The sequence below is a fragment of the Hydra vulgaris genome, chromosome 15 (genome assembly GCF_038396675.1).
Source record: "Hydra vulgaris chromosome 15, alternate assembly HydraT2T_AEP".
NCBI classification, from domain to species: domain Eukaryota; kingdom Metazoa; phylum Cnidaria; class Hydrozoa; order Anthoathecata; family Hydridae; genus Hydra; species Hydra vulgaris.
In genome coordinates this window covers 5,617,919-5,636,586 of record NC_088934.1, presented here as the reverse complement: position 1 = coordinate 5,636,586, position 18,668 = coordinate 5,617,919, and the positions used below count along the sequence as shown (strand labels likewise).

At 25.5% G+C, this 18,668-nt stretch overlaps 1 protein-coding gene across 3 annotated transcripts in view; it reads left to right on the top strand.

Annotated features, from left to right (window-relative positions):
- LOC136072050 (solute carrier family 12 member 6-like) overlaps window positions 1–18,668 on the top strand; it is a 63,460-nt gene that overhangs the window by 15,028 nt on the left and 29,764 nt on the right. For all 3 annotated transcript variants that reach the window (XM_065820090.1, XM_065820092.1, XM_065820091.1), the window contains 13 exons: window positions 1,813–1,920; window positions 2,008–2,154; window positions 2,288–2,342; window positions 2,517–2,647; window positions 10,093–10,337; window positions 12,368–12,540; window positions 12,820–12,951; window positions 13,065–13,163; window positions 13,339–13,396; window positions 14,339–14,458; window positions 16,575–16,748; window positions 17,236–17,334; window positions 17,482–17,601. In XM_065820090.1, the coding sequence (XP_065676162.1) occupies window positions 2,291–2,342; window positions 2,517–2,647; window positions 10,093–10,337; window positions 12,368–12,540; window positions 12,820–12,951; window positions 13,065–13,163; window positions 13,339–13,396; window positions 14,339–14,458; window positions 16,575–16,748; window positions 17,236–17,334; window positions 17,482–17,601 (1,403 nt within the window). In that variant the 5' untranslated portion in view covers window positions 1,813–1,920; window positions 2,008–2,154; window positions 2,288–2,290. The remainder of the gene's footprint in view (window positions 1–1,812; window positions 1,921–2,007; window positions 2,155–2,287; window positions 2,343–2,516; window positions 2,648–10,092; window positions 10,338–12,367; window positions 12,541–12,819; window positions 12,952–13,064; window positions 13,164–13,338; window positions 13,397–14,338; window positions 14,459–16,574; window positions 16,749–17,235; window positions 17,335–17,481; window positions 17,602–18,668) is intronic.

Sequence of the window (18,668 nt, the reverse complement as noted above, 5' to 3'; positions counted from 1 at the left end):
ATTTGACATATGAAAAAATTGCATTTCTGTCCAATGGCATTACACCACATTTATTAAACCTAGAAAGAAGTTTGAGAAAAAAGTTTGTTTGCATTTTATTCACATACTTCTAAACATGGTTTTTTCAACAGTGCAGGAAACCTGTATTTGGTAAATATAATGCAGTACTTAGATTTTTTTCTCCCATTTTTTTAATATTGATCTCCATTTTATTTTCAATGGTTTGTAAAATGCAACATCTAGTAGCTGACAATATGAGTTGATTTTTAAGGTAGGGATACAAATCCATTATTATTTTCCAGTGGTAAGCTTATAACTCTTTCAGTAAATTGACTAGCTAAATTATCACCTTATAATTACAAATTTACCAATGAGAAGATGCTTAGTATATAGCAAAAAAAAACTCTCAAACCAATTTTAAAATGTCATTGCATCAAACCAATCAGATTTTGATCTGTTATATCATACACCTCTTAACCCCTGGCCAGTAATACCATAATGTTTTAATATATGTAAACTACATAAGGAGGCAGAATGTTCCCTGATGCTGAACCACAAAACATAGATATGCTTGTCTAAAACTCGCTCCTTGATTTTGTTCAATGTATGAACAAGCATTGAACAACCAGGATCATTTGTCACATTTGTTTCATCGAAGTTAAAAATCATTGAGTCATGTTTCCATTTTCATCCCCATTTATGAATGTTGTAAATTAATAAAATATTTATTAATTGACGCTCTAGGTACTTTTGAATGGAGATTTTAATACTTTGTTATAATGGTGTTATATTGTATATATTTTTCTCTCAAGTAATCTTAAAACAAAAAAGCATATAATCATATTCCCAGACCAAGTAATACTTGGTCTGGGGATATGATTACATGCTTTTAGTTAGCTCAAAGTTTTACATGCTTGGCAAGCATGTAAAACTTTGTTAATCAAAGAATAATAGCTTTCAACAACCAAAGATGAAACTGCCAAATTAAAATTTGTTTTTATTCATCGGCGATAGACGCACATTAAAAGTAAAACTTCTGTTGCTGCGTTATGAAAGTTGCAAAATTAAAAATAACAATAATGCTGTTTGAATTCTTTTAATAGTCTTTATTTAGCTTTATTTTTAGTTCATTTTTACAAATGAAATTATAAAATACTAATGGTTTTATGTTGTTTTATCAATTATTTTATTATTTAGTCATTTACACTTTATTATAATAGTTGCTCAATTATTTTGACAAAAACTTTTTGTTCTACAAACTTTTATCATTTTTTAAAACTTTCTTACACTTAGGTCGCTAAAATTTTAATAAGATTTTACAAGCCAGAAGTATAAAAAAAGTTTTGTAACAGTATTGGTCCCATTTAAAAAAATTTTTTTTGGGGGTCTGTAAATGTATTGTATTTTTTTATTTCCATTTAAAAAAATTTTTTTGGTTTAAAAAGTGTTGTACCGAGGGTAAATAAGTTTTCTAAATTTACCATTTTAATAGGTTTATACCAATAAATATGTGATAATCTTTTAGATTTCTCTATATAAGTTCTGATATAAACTTGATATAAATTGATATAAGACTGATCTTTAAAATCAGACTTATATCAGTTTATATCAAGTTTATGTTTTAAATGACATCCATATCTTAAATAAGATTTTATTAGGGCTAGATAGCTATTACTACGCGAAGAAATTTTTCATATTAATTATTCCTATCTCTATTATTCAATAAAAAATGTGTTCAGCCAAAAAACTCAATTTTTTTGATGAATTGTCTAAGAAACTTTCATAGCATTTTGAAAGAAAACTTCATTTTAGGAAGATCTTGGTCAAAAAGGAAAGCTACAAAAACTTTTGCACAATGTGGGAAGTTATAGTGCTGCCTTCCCTGGTGCCAGTACAATAAAAACTTCACACAACTCTAAGGTATTTTTAAAATTAACAGTTTTAATAAAAATAATAGTTAAAGAAAGAGTCAAAAGTAAAAATGTTTATTTTCTTTTTAATATTAAGGTTGCGTCATTGGGTACAATTGCTGGTGTTTACCTACCATGTCTGCAAAATATATTTGGAGTTATTTTCTTCATTCGTTTGTCATGGGTTGTAGGAACAGCTGGTGTGCTTCATAGTTTTACCATAGTCTTTATATGCTGTTGTTGTGTAAGCACTGTTACAAAGTTTTATAAGTTATTCAATATAAAATATTTAATTTAAAAATAGTTCAATAATTTAATTTTTTTTAATTTATTTTTAATTATTTTTATAAATTTTTAACTTTTTTATAATAAAAAAGACAATGCTCACATCAATATCAATGAGTGCAATAGCTACTAATGGTGTTGTACCAGGTTTGTAAATATTTTGATGCAATCATTTTATCTTTTTTTAATAAACATTTAAAAAGTAATTGGAAAAAAAATAAAAATGTAACCAATGGTAACTATGATTTCTAGTTTTAAGAAATTTGTGTAATCATGATAGAGTTCAAAACATTTTATAAAAAAATAATTTAACTATTCAAGCTGGTGGATCATATTTCATGATTTCAAGAAGTTTAGGACCAGAGTTTGGTGGTGCAGTGGGGATATTGTTTTATCTGGGAACGTCATTTGCCTCTGCTATGTATATTTTGGGTGCTGTTGAAATTTTATTGGTAATTTTTATTAACTTGTATAATTTATTAGAAATAATACAATATATTTGTTAGTTATTAAGTGATGTTGCCCATAAAACAAGTTTTTTTTGGCAAATAAGTACCTATTTGTGGAATTCAGAATTCTAATTTTGCTGAAGCCCATATTACCAAAAGTTTTACTAATAATTTTTTTATATAGTTTTTTACAATAAAGATATATTAAAGATATATTTGTTCAATTTATATCTTAGGGGGCACTTCATAGCAGGTGGTTAAAAAGTTATGTGATAAAATGACAAAAAAAGCTGTTTTACTGAGTCTGTGTTTTATTAAATTACTACAGGCTAAATGTTACAACATGCACCAAAATATAGTGAATAATAAGTGTAACAATTACTACCAGCTTCATGCTACAACATACATCAAAATATAGTGAATAAAATATGTAACAAATACCAATAATGTTTCATAACTAAAATTGAAAAATGATGGGTTTTTATAATTTCATTATTGTTTATATTTTTAGGTGGGTGTATCCATAGAAATGCATTTACTATATTTTTCTGATAATGAAAATGATCATCGCAGTTAAAAACAGTTAATTTACAGTTAATTTATTAAAGTCAATTTATATAATTCTCCATAAATTAGTAGTTAGTTATTGTCTTATTAAGAAAATAAAATTTTTTTATCATAATTTTGACCAATAGGTTGAAATGTTTCAAAATGAATACTATTTTTGAAATTTTATATAATTTTGCTTCATTTGAGTACCAGGTTGACATATTTTTGAAAAACTTTTTTTTTGAAAATATAAAGAACCATTAAATATTCGAGGATCTTGAGGGACCCCTTTAAATATTTTTTATTCAAAGAAATTTTAAACCAGGTGTTTTTTTATTAGATAGAACACATTTAGGGGGTGGAAGCAGATTATTTTCAAAAATATGATTTTTTTGGACACCCAAATATATATATATATATATATATATATATTTATATATTTATATATATATATATATATATATATATATATATATATATATATTTATATACATATATATATATATATATATATATATATATATATATATATATATATATATATATATATATATATATATATATATATACATATAATATAAATATAATCTATTATATATATATATATATATATATATATATATATATATATATATATATATATTTTATATATATATGATATATATATATAATCTATTATATATATATAATCTATTATATATAAATTGTATTATACTAATATCTATTATATATAATATATTATATATATATAATATATATAAATATATATATATATATTATATATATAAAATGTATAATTGATATCAAAAATGATCTCTTATCACATCATTAATATATCTTCAAGCAAAGAAGCTTTTGATAGAGCCGCACCATTTTATAATAACAATTCTTGTGGATTCAAATATAAGATCAATTTCATTCCAAATATCCAGAAATATAATACAAAATCTCGAAAAAAGTTTAACCCACCTTATTCGCTCAACGTCAGAGCAAATATAGCCAAAACAATTATGAGTATAATTGATGAATGTTTCTCTAAAGGCCACAAATTTCATAAACTTTTTAATTGAAAGAACTTAAAGGTTAGTTATAGCTGCCTTCCAAACATCAAGAGTATTATTGCTTCTCATAATAATAAGATGTTGTTTAATTCTCATGAAAATGCCAATTATGCAATTGTCGACAAACCACCTTATGCCCTTACAAAAAATCTTATTTATATTTGTAATGTAAAAACTCACCAAGAAGGAGAAGGATATTATTACATTGGGCTTACTGAGAAAACCTTCAAAGACAGATGGTATAAACATAAAAACTCTTTTGTTTATGAAAGTAAGGCCAACTCCACTGAACTTCAAAAATTTGTGTGGGAATGCAAAAATAAAGCTATAGAACTTATATTAAAATGGAATATTCTCGATCAAGCGGAACCATTTAAACCTGGTGGTAAATTTTGCAATTTATGCTTGACAGAAAAATGCTGCATTATTACATCACCATTAAATTTGCCTAACAAACGAACTGAGCTTGCATCAAAATGCCGCCATGAAAATGAAATTTCTAATAAAAAATTTTAATGTCATCGAGGCGGACACTTCATAGCATCTTTTGTATATCATTTTTGTCGTTACTTTTTTGTTGTTGTTACATCTGATGATCGCTATTGCGGGAAACTTTTAGTTATGTAATTGTAATATATATTAATAATTGTTTAGTTTTCACTATATTATTTGCTTTACTAATTATATAACACGCTGTTATGAGCACTCTTACTGGAAATATTAACACAATTCCTACAATATATATATATATATATATATATATATATATATATATATATATATATATATATATATATATATATATATACAGGGGTGTACCCTCATGGTCGTCCGGTGGCATGAGGCAACTCGTTTTCTCCAAGGGCGACTGAAATTTAAAAAAAAGTGTCTGTAAGTAGCCTGACATTACAACCAGACAGTTTTTTCCTAACAAAAGTAGGTTTACTAATAAAACCATATAATAAAACAGTTGCAATGTTGTATTTAATTGCAATGTTGTTGCATTTTGAAGCACGTTTTTTCTCAATTTAAAATGAGTTTTAAATTTTTTTTTATTTCTAAATGCTATTGTATCATTTTTCAAACCTTATAGTCACATTTTGAGTCACATGAATGGGCAGTTTAATAATAACACTGAGTGGGCAGTTTAATGAATAACACTGAATCTCTTTTGTTTTACATTAGTTAAAATAAATTTTTATTTTAACTTTGTCAAACACAATTAAGAAAATAAAAAACATTATTAATATGCATTATTAAGATGTAAAAAATCATTATTAGAACACAATTAACAATGTAGGTGGAAATCCTTTTTTTAAAAAAAAAAAAAAGTCTTAGTATAATAGAATAGAATAGAAAAGATGCTGTACACACTTGAGGTGTGTTGAGTCTTAATTATGTAGAATTAAGACTATGACAGCTGATTACAAATTATAGTGTTCAGAAACCAAAATATTTATCAATGCTGTTTTTAAAAAGGTTTAAGTTATCTTTATCTATTATTCATTGAGAAATAGAATTCCAATCATTTGTAACTCTGTTTGTGAAGAAATGGTGACGGATTCTCAAATTGGTAAATTGTCTGCCATTATTCTTCAATTGTTACTTCTACTTGATCATTCCAGCTCAAAATTTAATGGAGGGTGGGTAAAACTAACAATATCTTTTCCTTTTGAGATCTTATACATTTGAATCAGATCACCTCTTTTTCTATCATACAAAGTTGGCAGTTCAAGTATCTTTAATCTTTCTTCAAATGATTTCCCCCTTAAAGATTTGATTCTTGTAGCCCTGTGTTGCATGTGTTCAAGATTGTCAATGTCCTTCTTCCAAAATGGACTCCAAACTGCTGCTCCGTTTATGCAAATGAGGACATACTAACAATTTCTATAGTAACTTTAATGAAAATTCATCAAAATACTCAAATGAGTTTTTGATCATGCCTAATTTTCTGTTTGCTTTACCTATAGCTGAATTAATATATTTCCACTCTAGATTATTTGAAATGAAAATCCCAAGATCTTCTTCTATTGTTGTTTCTTTTAAGAGTTGTTCAATTTATATTCATATCTAGGATTCTTTTTCCAATATACATGACTTTACATTATGATTCATTAAATTTAATTAACCAATCTTCAAACCATTTTATTAGCATGTTAATGCCCTCTTGAAATAATTTATTATCATCATAACAACGATTGATTAAAATAAGTTTGGTATCGTCTGCATATAATTTAGTGACTTTAATAATCCCTCTACATAGGTCATTGATGAAGATAACAAATAAAAGAGGTCCGAGTACTGAACCTTGCGGTACTCCCATAGTAACCATCTTCCAATTTGAAATATATTCTCCTATCGCCACCCTCTGAGTTCGATCTGACAAAAATGATTTACACCAATTTAACAAAAATGACCCAAATTCAAGTGTAAATAATTTTTCCGTAATTTCCTGTGGGAAACTGAATCAAATACTTTTTTGAAATCCAAAAACAAAACATCAACTGAAATGTCCTCTTCATATGCTTGCGTGATCAAATCTAATGTTTCCAACAGGTTTGTTATCAAACTTTTGTTGTTAACAAAACCATGTTGCAATTTAGAAATTAAATTGTTTTCTATGAGAAACACTATCATTCAATCTCTAATAGTTCATTCTATAATTTTACCAACAATTGATGTTAATGAAACCGGTCTATAATTTGTTGGATCTAGTTTATTACCCTTTTTGAATAATGGAATAACGTTTGCACATGACCATAACTTTGGAATAGTTCCTGTACTAAAAGATTTATGAAATATTAATGCTAAACAACTCGACAAAGATTCTGAACATTTCCTTAAAACTTTTGGGTGAACATTATCAGGACCTACTGATTTGTACATGTTTAAATTGCTTAAATGTTTCTGAATAATAGGAATACTAAAATATGGATCAGGACAATTTTTTAAAAGATTGTTGACTAAAACTTCTTCTGATGAATCATCTTGTATAAAAACAGATGCAAAATATTTATTAAGAGTGTTTACTATCTCTTGATTATCAGTAGTTATAATACCATCATGTAGCTTTATTGCTTTGATAGAGTCTTTAAATCTTGTTTTGTTATTTATATATGCATAGACACTTTTAGGATTGTTCTTTGAATTAAGTGCCAAGTTTCTTTTAAAATTAAGAATACTTTTTTTGACAAGTTTTTTTTCATATTTTTATTTGATTTTTTATACTTATTGACTTCTTAAATACTTTTAAAACCTGAATTTCTGTTTCTAAACCAACTTTTTTGTTTTTCACTACACATACTTTTAAGTTCACTTGTCATCCACAGTGAGTTGTTTTAGTGTTGAAAAGAGTTTTTATCTAAATTCATTGTTGGAATATATTTTTCACACCCTATTTCATATTTTCTAATTATGATGACCATGATCGATGCCAACTAATGGTGGAAAATGCTCCAGAATATAAACTCTGCTGCTATTACCAGTTAAAATAAGGTCTAAAATGTTAGTTTCTATACCAAGCTTTACAATACAACCACGTAAAATTTTCTATTCGCCAAGTTCAATCAAACACCATACTTGCTTAATATTTTCATTTATTAGAGATTGTTCATTTATTTCATAAGATTTAATATTCCCTTATATAAATACATACTCCACCACCACAACTAAATTGATGATCCTTTCTAAACAGATTATAATCCGAAATATTAGTAGTAGACATTTTTATAAAGTCATTTCTTGTTTCTTTATTTCTTAACTCTACAATTACTGGTGCAATACTCTTTATAGATTTTAATCTAAACACACGAATCAAATGATTTCTATCTATCGATACTTGATCCAACTTTTTCTAAAAAATCTGAAACTTTACTTTCGTCATCTTTCTTTATATCATCAGTTTTATTTGATTCTTCTAAACCAAAAATAATAACGCTCTTATCTCTTTTTTCAATTTCTTTATTTTCAGATGAAACCATATTAATAATATCAATCTGAGATTGAGTTTTATTCAATTTTCTACCTGTTACAATATTCCAAGCTTCATTCGGAGCAGGAACAATAACATTTACAACTTTTTTGTTCAAATCTTCATTCTATTTAGTTAAATCAGCAACTGTTATTACTAATGATTCTATATTTTTATTCAAATCTGCTACAGCATTATTAATTTTTGATTCATATTCAATTCTCAGTTTACTCTCCAGAGCATCGTCTCTGAATTCTTTTGCATTAACCATAATATATTAGTTATAAAATATTATTTATTATATATTTATTACACAGTGACTAATAATACAAGTATAATACTTAGTATTATACAAAATTTTTATAACATTAAAAACATGTTTTAAACATTCAACTAAATTAAATTTGATTGAAGATTGGGAATTGAGATTAATAATAAAGTATTTTTGAGAGAATAATAAAATATTTTTCTATATATAAAACATTTCTTTGCAGTTTTGGCTTTCGACTCTTTTGGTTCACATAATGAAACCTTTGTTAAGATTGACAAAAAGAATCAAAGTGATACAGATATTGACGACGACAAAAACAACAACACATCTTTAATTAATTTTATTAATAAATTAATTAATTTACTTTTAAATAAACCGTTTCTTATTAAACGTATTTAGTATTCAGACGTTTAAATCTTTTTTCTTCATTATTTTCACCCAAGAAGAAATACAAAAAAATTTTACACTGGACCACTGATTATTGGACAACTCAAAAGAGAAACTGAATAGCGGACAACTCAAATAAGAAATGAAAACTGTTTCATATATATATATATATATATATATATATATATATATAAATTTTATAGCGGCAAATTAAAAGAATTAATTGAACAAATAAATCATGCCACTTCACTATATATAACTACCAATGATGGAGCAGATGTATTTTTTGATGAAACATCCTTCAAATGGACCTAGTTATCAAGATAAATAACAATCTGAAATGGAAAGACCCAAAAGTTTAGAGTAAGTTTTATTTGTTTTTCACACTGATAACAAATAATTCTTACTTAAAACTAGGCACATTGAAGTCTGCGTTCAAATCTTGGCTAGTTCAAACAGGAGGAGAAGTACACAAAAAGCATAGTCAATTAATTAAAAACAGTTACCATAAAAACTTCTCGATTTAATCAGTGATGTTATAAAGTGGTGAATAATAAATTTTGCACTCTGTGGTACATTGTGAGAAAAGACATAGTAAAGTGCATACAGGAGTGTGATTAACTGCTTACCATAGTACCATAAATGGTGGAGATTTTTTTGTCTTAATAAAGCAAGCTTAATAAATGTTGGGCAATTATTTTTGTTTTACTTTATTAACTAATTATTCAATCTTTTTGTGTTTTTTTACTGTTATAAAAATTTAATTCATTCTTTTTGAGTAATTTGTTAAATTAAAAAATTGTTAAAATTTTTTTGCTTTATATCAATTTTAATTACTTTAAAATAATTTTAGTTTTTTAAATAAATAAAAGTTTATAAAATCTAATTTTTTCTCGGATTTTTTTTCCAATTGAAGTTAAAAGCATGTAACTTGTTTTCCAAAACAAATGAAATAATTTTTTTAATTAAAGAGAAAATATTTATGATCTGCTTTTAATATTTGCAGTGAACTTAGAGGGGTATTGCCATAATTATCTAGCTACTTTATCAACCGAATGCCCAATTTGCAATACAATTTCATATATAGTTTTTATTCATTTACATTTAAATTTTCACGTAGTAGAGTTTTTTTTTTATATACAATGTTCATTAAGGGCATAAAACATTTGGCAAATATCAGATGTCTTTTGATATGTGTTATTTTATTTAGACATATATTACTCCACAGATTTCTTTATTTGATGATGGCCAATCTACTGGTGGTGTGCAATCAACGGCAATGTTAAATAACATGCGTGTTTATGGTACAGCACTAGTGGTCCTTCTTGGTGGACTTGTTTTTATTGGTGTAAAATATGTTAACAAATGTGCTTTTTTATTTCTTGCATGTGTTCTTTTATCAATTTTGGCAATATTTATTGGTTTTTTTACAATTCATGCAAGAAAATCACCAAGGTAACAATAGTTATATAATTAATGTTCAAATTCCAGTGTTTAAGGTTTTTATTGTTGTTATTATAAGATAGTTTGAGGTCATCATCTTTTTGAGATCATCAGATAATGATGATGATGATCATAATCATCATTCATTATGAGATCCATTTTAAATTTAATTTAGTTTACTCTACGTATTTGTGCAAACTAGTCTGTTATAAAATCTCAAAATAAGAATTGTGAAGAAAAAAACTTTTTAAAACATATAATTTTATGAAAGTTTATTCATTATTTTATTGTTAAATCATTTTATAGAAATTATGCATATAATTTTATGAAATTTTAGTTGTATAATTTTATAAAAGTTATTAAAAATAGGTACTTTCTTTCTTTATCAAAGTAACTGGTACTTTATGATTTATAAGTTCATCATTCACTATACATTACATCAGCAATACACAAACCAAACTAACTTCTGGAAAAACAAATTTCAATTTACTTATCCCTGGTAACCAGTGTTGAGTATAACTAAATAAAAGCAATTCATATATACTTGCTTTCATTATGCCTACTTAATGATAACTTAATATTACTTTTAATAATAACTTGATTCCTGGGATTTGATTCTTTTTACTATTGGTTTCACAGTGAAGATATGGTTGCTATGGTAATACTAGTTTGTATATACTATTGTATATGACTTGCTTCTTAGATTTAAACCAAAAATATATTTAATCTAAGGCCAAAAGTGAACTTGCTTTCTTCACCTTTGGAAGAGCAGAAAAGGGCTGTCAGTTCAAACATCCTCAAGTGTAAATTCTTATATTATTTAATGTTCTGAATTAAAAAGCTTTTTTGGTTAATTCAAAAAAAAAAGCTTTTTTGGTAAATATTTTTTGGGTAATATTTTTTTAACTACAACTAATATTTGAAAAATTATAATAATATTTCTAATATCGTGATTCTAAAACAATGAATTATTTTTTTGATCTATTTGTGTTGTTTTTTGTCTGGCAAAGTTAAAAGAATAAACATAGCGAGATCAATTGTAACATTCCCATTCAAGCAGTGTCAAAGTGAGATCATTTGTAACATTGTCATTCAAACAGTCAATCGGTGTCAAAGTGAAGTCGTTTGTAACATTGCTATTTAAGCAGTCATTCAGTGTAAAATTTTCTGTTATAACATAAACAAATAGTAGCTGTTAAAAGTCTTAAAGCTAAAATATTTGTTTATGGTTTAAAGATGAATTAAATTTAGCTGCAATATGTTAATACATCTAAAAGATCTTGGGCTTTGTAATTTTATAAAGTTTGTTTAAAAACTTCTGTTTTTACAATGTGGGCTGTTACAAAACATTCAAATAGAAACTAATTTTAAGATTCTAGTCCCGCTGCTAAATAATAGTCAAGTTTTACAATTAATTTTTTTTGCAATTTTTTGCTTAAGGATTTACTATACCAAGTTATCAAACTGCTTGCAATATCTTTAATCCAGTCAAGAAACAAGTAATTGGTTAATTGAAACAAATTTATATTAACTAATTGCAAATTTAACCCTAAGTTTAATGAATATGTAAGTCAAAAACAGGAAGTACATGAAATTGATTACTCATTATAACAGAGGTTTTAATCTTTTTATATGTTAAGGGTGCATGGAGAAATGGGTGCAGTTGTGCAATGTCTGCAGTTAAAAGTCATTGAGTTCAATACCAAAAACTTGATTTATTTGTTTTAAATTTAGATAAAAGTATAGTTGCTTATGTTATTGAGGGGGGCAAGCTTGAAGAAAGTTTATCATAAAAAAGATGGATGAAGCAAACACACCAGTCAGCTTGTAAAACAGCTGTGTAAAATATAAGACTACAAAAAAATTTATACAAAAAATTTTTAAACTATATTTAATAAAAATTTATTCTACATAAAAACTTTTAATATATTAAAATTATTATACCATGTTTTAATAAATATAAAAAAAACAAATTTGCATTTATCATTTTTTTATATTAGACATAATTAGTTTTTTACTGAAAATGTATATTTTTAAAAAAGCGTTTGTTACCTTGGAGATCATCTATTGTCAAAATCATCATATAAAGTTTGCTCAAAAAATGACTCACTGCTGTTATCAATATATCAAAAAACTGTTCCAAGTTATCTTTTTTACAATCTTTCAAATACTCAAGTGGTCGAAGCTATGCCTGGAATTAGCAGTATTTTTAATGGTAAACTTTGTTCATTAAATTTTTATTTTTTTATTTTTGTTATTTTCTGAGTGTTATTTTAGTTATTTTTTTTGTTTATTATAATTTTTTTTTTATAATATTCACAACTAAATGAATCCAAACTCTGTGTGGATTCATCAGGTTTTACAATATTGTATCATAATTTTATAATTATTTTATTTTGCAGTTGTATATTTTTTTTTAAATTAAAATTCAAAGTCATTATATTTTTTAATTTGATTTATTTTTAATAAATTTAATTGTATTAATAAATTACAGAACAACTTTGGAGTAACTATCGTAAAGCAGGTCAAGTAAAACAAGGAGTGACTGGGTTTCCTGGTGAAGTGGTTGCTGATATTACAACATCATTTACTATTTTACTTGCTATATTTTTTCCTTCTGTAACTGGTATTTTAATTTTGATTATTATTTCAATATTTAATTATATAATTGTACTACATAGTTTTACTTATAAATTTAATCAGAAGTTTTATTATACATTTTTTTTTAAATTAAATTAGGAATCATGGCTGGTTCAAATCGCTCTGGAAATCTAAAAAATGCACAAGCTTCTATACCTAAAGGGACAATAGCTGCAGTTTTAACTACCTCTAGTATATGTATCTTTTTTAACTTTTTCTTTTTTTCTTTTTGAAAAAATTAGGTCTTTATAAATATATAGTTTTGTAATAATTACAGAAAGTATGATTAAACAAAAACATCAAATGAGAATAAACAAATGAGAATAGAATAAATTTGTTGTTATAAATAATATTCTTGACAACTTCTTTGAAGATCTCTCAAGTGTACTTCTACTAGCAGCAACCATTAAGGGTGATGTTTTACGTGACAAGTAAGAGAATTTGTTATATCAAAGTTTTTATTTTGTTTTAATAATTTATAATAGTTTTTTCATATGCTTAATTTTTTGATTATTCAACAAAAAAATCTATTTTTCTAAAAGTTTTAATTTAGTAGATGTATTTTTTATAAGAGAAAAAGGTAGTTTAGAAAAAGGTGTTATAGAAATTGCAAAATAAATTTGACAATATAATAAATTACAAAGATAATAAAATCAAGAGAAAATATCAAGAAGAAGAAGAAGCAAAAAAAATTTTAATAAATGATGTTTTAGATGATTTTTTTAAAATTTGTTATTCGGATCAAACTAAAATTTTTGGAATCCTCTGCTATCTTATTGTCTATAGTTAGTTTTCAATAGCTGGCAAATTTTCAAGTGATGTGGGTAATTGTTTTCTAAAACTAGACTGGGTCCTCGAAGCATCCTTTTTTCTTTTAGATTTTTGCAGTAAAAATTATTGCAAACATAGTTAGGTTAGCTCAAAATGAATTAATTGTTTAGTAATGTAGAATATTTATCTAATAATTGCAATAATATTATTTAAAAGTAGGATTAAGTTATCTAATCTTATTTTAAGATAAATTAAGCTTTCTTATCTTAACTTAGTTAACTGAGTTATCTTTAAATATCTAAAAATTACAAAGATTCAATTAATAAACACTTTAACACCCTGAATACTTAAAATTTTGCTGCTAAGCAACAAATTTTATAAAAATAGTTCATGAAAAAGAATAAAGATAAAAGTTAACTTTAAGTTAAGTAGAAATGGTTTAAGCATTTTTATTAGATTTTTCATTAGACAATATTTCCTGAAAAAAGACGCTGTCTTTTTTCAGGGAAAAATTCCAGATATTAGAGCATTTTTGTTAGTAAATTTGATAAATTTTCTAAAAGAAATTTTTAAATTAAAATGAATTTAAAATTTATATTTAGATTTGGTGAGAGTATTGGAGGTTCTTTTGTTGTATCAGCATTAGGCTGGCCTAATAAATGGATGATACTCATTGGATCATTATTATCAACAGTAGGAGCTGGTCTGCAGAGCTTGACTGGGTAAAATATAAATTTATGGTATGATAAATATATAATAATAATATATAAATGCTGAAACAGAGATAATGTATTCCTGCAGAACCTATCACTAGGTTATTACAGCTGTTACTATAAACGTAGTCATACAACCAAAGCCATTGTTTGAGGAGGACAACCACAAAACACCAAACAAGCATTTAATTGTGAATGTTGCTGGTTACAACACCATTGTGAATGTAGATGTTAGTAATCATATTTGGACAATAAAATAGCCTTAAATGAGTTTAATGATATTGCATTAGCATCTTCGGTTATTAAGGTATTCCACAATTTTCTCTGTAAAAAAAATCTTGCTGGATAATTTATTAGTTCAATATTCAATTTATGCCTTTTCCTACATGTATGAATCCCAGGTTCATCAATAACTGGAAATGTAAAATTTGACCATTGAATTTTCTTATACCCATAAACAATTTTATACATTTGGATTAAGTCTTCACGCTGTCATCTCAAATCCAAACTAGTGAAATTCAAATATATAAGGCATTTTTTATACAATAAATCTTTTAGTTCTGAAGGGATTTTAGTTATTTTGCTTTGAATTCTAATCAGCCTTTCTGTATCTCCTGTCAGATAGGAACACCATATTACACTTGCATATTCTAAATGTGGTTGTATATATGATTTATATAAAATTTTTATCATTTGTACGTTTTTTATCCTAAATGTTCTTTTTATCAGACCAATTATGGCACTTGCTATATTACACTTGCGTTTTCTATTTCAAATCTGATCTTATTGTGATTCCTAAATTTCTTTCTTCACTCAATGATTCTAAGACTAGTTGTGTGCCATCTACTTTATTTATGCTATAATTGTACATTAAATTCTGTTTGCCAATGTGCATAACTTTGCAGTTGTTAATGTTTAAGTTAATTAACCAGTCTTTACACCACTTTAAAATATTATTAATATTGCCTTGTAATGATAATGATTGTGTCAAATTATTTACTTCAGCTATTATTTTTGAATCATCAGCATAAAATTTTGAATTAATTGAGATGATCTCATTCAAATTGTCAATGAAAATTATAAATAAAATTGGCCCGAGCACGGAGCTTTGTGGAACACCACTCAAGACCATCACCCAAATTGATATAAAATCACCCATAAGAACTCGTTGTTTACGTGAATATAAAAAATCTGCATTCCACTTCAATAATTTGCCTTATACACTATAACCTGACAAGTTTAACAATAATCTCTGATTGGTACTGAGTCAAAGGCCTTAGCAAAATCTAATAAAATAATGTCCACAGACGAACTTTGGGATAAATAATATGTAATCAAGTCCATAGATTCTACTAAATTGGTGATACACGATTTATGTTTCAAAAAAACATGTTAATTTTGATTCAATAACTTTTCACCATCTAAAAAGTATGCAGTCCTTTATAATGGATTCCATGACCTTACATACAAAAGAGGTTAAAGATACAATTTTCTGCAATCAATCTACTACCCTTCTTAAGTAAGGGGGTTACATTTAAAGCTTTCCAAATATCAGGCAGTTTAGAATTATTGAACAATGTATTAAACAGAATACTTTACAGTTTTGAAAAAAAAATGTGCATTGTTTTAATACATATCCATGCACTGATTCTTATGGTTTAAAAAATCCTATATTTGTTGTTGTAACTTGTTTGTATGTCATCATGATTAATTAGAATTAAAGTAATTTTAAAAAAAATAGGTTTTTTGTTTAAAATAACTTTATTTTATAATTATTTGTAATAAATATTGCTCTAACATTGTATATTTTAACATTGCATATTATAACATCCAGAGTTGTTAACAAGGTTAATTCTTTAAAAATGCATAAAATTCTTTAATTTTATGTATTTTTTTCTAAGACCAAGATCAAAACAATCAAGGCCAAGGCCAAAATTTTTAAGGCCAAGGCCTTAATTTTGGTCTTAAGGCAAGGTCAAGGCCAAGGCCAAGGTCTAACAACTTTGGTAACATCGCAAAAACAATTTTGATTATATTTGATTCTCAAATTATTTCATCCTTTATAATTTGTTCATGATATTAATTAAGAGTTAATAAAAAGTTTGTTTTTATACTACTATTTTAGTGCTCCAAGATTATTACAGGCAATAGCTAATGATGATATCATTGTTTTCTTGAGGATATTTTCTCATGTATCAAAAGATGGAGAGCCAAAACGAGCATTGATTTTAACATTGTTTATTTGTGAAATTGGAGTTCTTATTGCTAGCTTTGATTCTGTTGCTCCAATTATTACCATGTAATTCATTTTCTTAAAGTTTTTGTTTTTTATTCGTTTTTTTTTTTTTTTTTTGTTCAGTTATAAAATTTATGTATATAAAAAATATATATATAAGTATGAGATTGTTTTAAAAAACAAACAATATATATAAATATGAATGTATAAAAGTATAATTATTAAATGTATAAATTATCTAAACAATAACATTAACATAATAATACATGGTGTTTCATTGTAAGAGAGAAAGAGTTTTATGACATGATGTCTTGCTCAACTTATTTCATATCTTTGTTTATATTTTTAAGTTCTAAGATTAAAAGAATTCTTGTAATTTTTATTGTTTTAATAAAAAATGATTTGACAGTTTTATATAAAACTTGAAAACTTGGTGGATATTGTTAAAGATTTTTATAACTTGTTATAAAGTCTGAAAAACATAATCTAATATAAAACATGTTTTACATGTATATTTTTCTTTTTTAATATAAATCATTTTTCTTTTTAGGTTTTTTCTTATGTGCTACGGTTTTATTAATTTTGCATGCACACTCCAATCAATATTGCGGCTTCCAAACTGGCGTCCCCGCTATCGCTATTATCATTGGTATAAAATTTTTAAAACAATTATAATAAAATTATTAAAGTTTTAATAATGATTGTTAAATTCAAATAATTATTAAAAAAAAGTTTTGAAATTTATCTCTTAAATTTTATAAACAAAACTTTGAAATACAGTTTTATTATATTTCAGGAGTTTATCTCTAGCTGGAGTTCTACTGTGTTTATTTTTAATGTTTGTTTCAAGCTGGTATTATGCTCTCGTTGCTGCCATTATTGCTGCCTTGCTTTACAAGTACATAGAATATAGAGGGTTTGTTTTTACTTTTTTTTATTTTTATTATACTCTATAATTCATAGTCCTGAGATTTATTTTTAAGTACATTATCATAAACATTATTATGATCCTATATTAGGGTAGGTTAGGTTCAATTAGGTGAGGCAAATGAGGCTCCTTAGCTGTGGTGATGACAAATTATCTAGGAGGAAAGGAACTTTGATTTAAAAATTTATTTGTGGGCTTGGATAAAAGGATTGGTGAAACACATTTTGTTCCAGTACGCTTTGAAAAATTGTTGTTTTCATTTTTTGCAAATACAGATTTGAGTTGTTGACTATTTTTCTATTTCTTTGCTTGTTGTCAACGATTTTTTGTTTTTGTCATAAATTAGTTACTCATTTTTTGCTGCTTTTTGATGTATGTCAATTTTGTCAGTTTAGGTTTGACTTGAATTTATTTTTGTTTCATGGTTGATAATCATAGTTACTGTTACCATGGTTGATAATCATAGTTACTGTTTTTATGCACGACTATCGTAGTTTTTATATTTGTGACATTTTTTCTATTGGATTTTGAACTCTAGCTGTTTATTTAAGAAAGTAGCATTTCTCAAATAATCTATTGTTTTTATATACCCATTGTGTAGTTTAGACATATCAATTTGACTTTTCCATTCTCTTCGTGTCTCTTAAATTATAGTCCTAATGCAGTGTTAAGTAATTTTTATTTTTGATTTTGTTAAGATTTTTATTTTTGGTTTTGTTAATTTTTTGATTTTGTTAAATTTTTATTTTTGATTTTGTTAAATTTTGATTTTTGATTTTGTTAAATTTTGATTTTTGATTTTGTTAAATTTTGATTTTTGATTTTGTTAACATTGTATACAGTAATCATTGAAACAAGGTCAATAAAATTCATAATTTTCAAGTTGTGGATAAAATATAGCATATAGGATATACAGCAGTTTCAAAGACAACAACTGCTAAGTTTTGTTTTTTTCATTAATCAACAGGTACTTGCAGTTAAACTATAATCTCCTAAAAGTTTAACTGCAAGTAGTAAATTTAGAAATTTAGCAACTAGTAAATTTAGTAACTTAG